The sequence below is a fragment of the Neopelma chrysocephalum genome, unplaced genomic scaffold (genome assembly GCF_003984885.1).
Source record: "Neopelma chrysocephalum unplaced genomic scaffold, ASM398488v2 Primary Assembly neopelma1_96414, whole genome shotgun sequence".
Classification (NCBI taxonomy): Eukaryota; Metazoa; Chordata; class Aves; order Passeriformes; family Pipridae; genus Neopelma; species Neopelma chrysocephalum.
The window spans coordinates 1-4,354 of record NW_020925062.1 but is presented as its reverse complement, the minus strand read 5'-3'; the positions used below and the strand labels follow the sequence as shown (position 1 = coordinate 4,354).

Genomic DNA, 4,354 nt, shown 5'->3' with positions numbered 1-4,354 from the left:
GCACCACAAACCTCCCCAAAGCCACCTGCAGAACTCCCGGCGAATTCTGGCTGTCCGGGACATCCAGGGGCTGTGGGACCCCCCCCAGAGGGGTTGGGGGGGTCCCCTGAGTACCCCAAAACCATCTGTGGGGACTCCCAAACTCCTCCAGATACCCCAAAGCCACCGGGAACCCCAAATTCTCCCCCCCAAACCCCCACAGCACCCCCAAACTCCCCCCTGGCAATTCCAGCTGCCAGACACAGCCAGGGGCAGGGGGACCCCAAAACCACCCCTGGGGACCCCAAAACCACCTCTGGAGACCCCAAAACCATCCCTGGGTACCCCAAACTGCCCTGGGGACCCCAAAACCACTTCTGGGGACCCCAAAACCACCTCTGGGGACCCCAAAACCACCCCTGGGGACCCCAAAACCAGCTCTGGAGACCCCAAACCCTCCAGGAACCCCCAAAGCTCCCCCCCAGGAGGCACCGCCAGGTTCCAGCTCTGCGACACCCCCGGGGCCAGTGAGACCCCCTGGGACCCCCTGGGTGGGTTGGGGGCCTCCCCTGGGTACCCCAAAACCAGCTCTGGGGACCCCCAAACCCTCCCCTGCACCCCAAAACCCCCCCCGCCCCCCCCCTCCCCTTCCCCCCGCCCCTCCCTCACCTGTGTGACCCCCAAACCAGTGCTGCCCTCCCCCTCCAAGTCCGATTTGGGGTGCCCTCCCCCCCCCCCAGGGTGCTGCTCCTCCCCTATGACCCCAAAACCCCCCGGGAGGGGGGTCCCACCTCCCTCTCCCCCCACCCTGGGGTGGGATTTTGGGGTGCCCCCCCCCTCCAACAGGGGGATCTGTGTTATTTCGGGGTGCCCCCCCCGGGGGATGGGTGTTATTTTGGGAGGTGTGTGTGTGTCCCCCCCCGACAGGAAGGTCACGTTATTTAGGGGGTGTCCCTTCCCTCCCTCCTCCCCCCCCCGGTTTGTTTTTAAAAGGATTTTCTAAACAATAAAGGTTTTGCTGTGCTGGAAAAACGACCCCTCCTGCCCTGGGGGGGGAATTGGGGGGAATTATCCCCTCCTGGAGTATTTGGGGGGGGGGCTCGAGGGGAAGTTTCACCATCCCAAGGATTTGGGGAGAGGATTTACCCTCCACAGAAGGATTTGGGGGGTTGGGAGGAGGATTTAACCTCCCCACGGGAGGATTTGGGATTGGGGGGGTGGTTTTAAACCCACCCTCCCCCGGGAGGATGTTGGGGGGACAATTTATGTCCATTCAGGAGGATTTGGGGGTTGGGGGGAGGGTTTGGGGCGTTGGGAGGAGGTTGGGGGAGGTTTTGGGGACCCCCTCCCTCCCCCGGGAGGATTTGGGAGGAGGATTTGGGGGGTTGGGGGAGGTTTTGGGGACCCACCCCTCCCCCGGGAGGATTTGGGAGGAGGATTTAGGGCGTTGAGAGGTGGTTGGGGGGGGAGTTTTGGGGACACCCCCCCTCCCCCGGGAGAATTGGGAGGAGGATTTGGGGGGTTGGGGGAGGTTTTGGGGACACCCCCCCCCTCCCCCGGGAGGATTTGGGGTCTCGGAGCAGCCCGGAGCAGCCGCGGGTCCTCCAGAGCAGACAAGTTGATCCTCCGGGCTGCCCAGAGCGGCCTCTCGCCCCCCTTCCTTCCCCGAGCAGACGAATTGATCCTCCGGGCTGCCCAGAGCGGCCCCTGCAGAGTCCTCCAGAGCAGACGAGTGTCATTTCCCCGGAGCGGCGGGCGCGGGCCAGAGCGGCCCCGCGGGGCAGTGGCGGGAACGTTCGACCATGGCCGCCGCCGCCTTCCCAACAACGGACCCTCCCCGAGACCCCTCTCGGGGTCCCCCCCGGCGCCGCCGCCGCCCCCGCGGCCCCCCCAACCCCCTGTTCGCCCGATGGCTCCGGGAGTGGCGGGACGAGGCCCAGGGCACGTGGGCGAGGGGCACCTACGAGAGGGTGGGTCTGGGGAAGGGGTCCCAGGGCTGTTTTGAGGGGGTCCCCACCTGGGTTTGGTGGGGTTTTGGGGTCCCTGCCTACTGATTTGGGGGTCCCCGGGTGGGTTTTGGGGTCCCTGGATGACCCTGGGGGTCCACAGGTGGATTTTGAGGTCCCCAGGTAGGTTCTCGGGGTCCCTACTGGGTTTTAGGGTCCTCAGGGGGACGATTTCGGCGTCTTCTGGGTGGGTTTTGGAGATCCCAGGTGGATTTTGGGCCCCTCTGGGCAGTTTCTGGGGACCCTGCGGGGATGATTTTTGGCTTCCCGGGAGTATTTTGGGTTCCCAGGTGTATCTTTTGGCTCCCCAGGTACATTTTGGGGTCCCCAGGTGTACATTTTGTGTCCCCAGATGGATATTTTGGGTCCCCAGGTGAACATTTTGGGTCCCAGGTGTACATTTTGGGTCCCAGGTATATTTTGGCTCCCCAGGTATATTTTGGAGTTGCCAGGTGTACATTTTGGCTCCCCAGGTGTATTTTGGCTCCCCAGATGTATTTTGGCTCCCCAGATGTATATTTTGGCTCCCCAGGTGTATTTTGGGCTCCCCAGGTGTATTTTGGGGTCCCCAGGTGTACATTTGGCTCCCCAGGTGTATATTTTGGTTCCCCAGGTGTACTTTGGCTCCCCAGGTGTATTTTGGGCTCCCCAGGTGTATTTTGGGGTTCCCAGGTGTGTATTTTGAGCCGTTTCCCCGTTCCAGGCCCTGCGCTCGCTGTCCCGGTTCCCGCTGCGGCTCCGTTCCGGCCGTTCCGCCTCCATCCTGCAGCACTTTGGCCCCGCCCTCTGTGAGCGCCTCGACCAACGGCTGCGCCAGCACCGCATGGGTGGGCGGGGCTTGACCCGGGGGGCGGGGCTCGCTATGAGGGGCGGGGCCAGCATGGGAGTGGGCGGGGCTTGGGGCAGGGCCAACATGGCGGGTGGGCGGGGCTCTGGGCAGGGCAGCGCGATGGGGCGGGCGGGGCTTCAGGAAGGGGGTGTGGCCAGCACCATGAAGGTGGGCGGGGCTTCCATCAGGGGGTGGAGCCTGAGAAGGGGTGGGACTGTCACAGCACTGGTGGGTGGGGTTAAGGGGGTGGGGCTTAAGGGTGGCACTGCCCCACCCACACCTGCAGGAGGAGGGAGGGGTGGGGCATGTGAGAAGGCGTGGTCTAGGGTAAAGGGGCGTGGCCTCATGATGAGCAGGGGGGTGTCTGCGGGGCACAGGGGGTGTGGCCTTTCAATAGGGGGTGTGGCCTTTCAAGAGGAGGTGTGGCTAAAGAGACAGGGGCAAGGTATGGGGTGTGGTCTGCACTGGGTGGGTGGGGTCAGGGAGGGGGTGGGGCTCTAGTGGTGGGTGTGGCCTCGGGGTGGGCGGGGCCAGGGCAGCTGCAGGTACGATGAGGCTGCTTTGCATACTGATCTCCATGGCGATTTGCATGCTCATTTGCATGCTCATTTGCATCCCACAGAGCAAGGCCTCCCCCCAACTCCCCCCCCAGAGGGGCGGGACCCGGAGCCCCCCTCGGCTCCCCCCAAAGTGAGTCCCATCATCGCCCCTCCCCCACCCCGGGCACCCCTCTGGCCCCCCCCGTGTGGGGGAGGGGTCACCGGGACCCTCCCCCAATTTCTGACCCCTCCCCCCCCCCCAGCGCCGCCCCCGCGAGTTCCGGCCCCTCCCCCGCTCGGGGGCTCACGCGCTGCTGGTGGTCCTGGGACAGGTGAGGGGGGAGGGGCCACACCTGGGGCGGGGGAGGGGCCACGGTTGTGGGAGGGGCTGTCCTTGGAAGGGAGGGGCCACAGCTGAGGGTGGGGCAGGGGCTACACCCAGGGGGAGGGGCCACAATTGTGGGAGGGGCTGTCCCTGGAAGGGAGGGGCCTGGACCCCTTTGGCCTCCTCCCCTTCCTCACCCAAAGCTCCGCCCCCAGAGCCCAGAGCCCCTCCCAGAGGCGGAGCTTCTGCGCCAGGCCCGGCCCCTCTGCGACCACCCCCCCACCGCGGTGAGGACCCCCACCTCCCTCCCCCCCTCCACCCATGGGACCCCCTGGGGGTGACAGGGGGGTGACCCCCCTGTGTCCCCTCCCCCTCAGGGGGCTCTGGGTGCCCTCCTGCGCCGGGACCTCCTGCAGCGGAGCGGCCGCCCCCCCCGGTATGCCCGGACCCCCCGGGACCCCCCTGAACCCCTCCCCCGAACCCTCTGGGACCCCTCTGAGCTCCCCAGGACCTCCCTGAGCCCCCTGGGACCCCCCTGAACCCCTGGGACCCCCTAAACTGCCCTGGACCCCCTGGGACCTCCCTGAGTCCCCCGGGACCCCCCTGACCCCCCTGGGGACCCCCTGAACCCCTTGGGACCATCCTGAGCTCCCCGGGACCTCCCTGAGCCCCCCGG

General features: G+C 66.4%; 1 protein-coding gene across 1 annotated transcript; it reads left to right on the top strand.

Moving 5' to 3' along the window:
• Nucleotides 1–1,781: 1,781 nt before the first annotated feature.
• Nucleotides 1,782–4,217, top strand: MUS81 (MUS81 structure-specific endonuclease subunit). The gene is made up of 6 exons (XM_027708607.1): nucleotides 1,782–1,949; nucleotides 2,689–2,812; nucleotides 3,437–3,504; nucleotides 3,617–3,685; nucleotides 3,894–3,965; nucleotides 4,056–4,217. The coding sequence occupies exons 1-6, from the start codon at nucleotides 1,782–1,784 to the stop codon at nucleotides 4,215–4,217; spliced, it is 663 nt and encodes a 220-aa protein (XP_027564408.1).
• The last annotated feature ends 137 nt before the right edge of the window (nucleotides 4,218–4,354 follow it).

What these genes read in the sequence shown, in the direction of transcription:
- MUS81 (XM_027708607.1), top strand. Translation starts at nt 1,782, where the DNA reads ATGGCCGCCGCCGCCTTCCCAACAACGGACCCTCCCCGAGACCCCTCT. An exon ending in CGAGGGGCACCTACGAGAGG is followed by an intron (nt 1,950 to 2,688) that starts GTGGGTCTGGGG and finishes TCCCCGTTCCAG; the next exon opens with GCCCTGCGCTCGCTGTCCCG. An exon ending in TGCTGGTGGTCCTGGGACAG is followed by an intron (nt 3,686 to 3,893) that starts GTGAGGGGGGAG and finishes CTCCGCCCCCAG; the next exon opens with AGCCCAGAGCCCCTCCCAGA.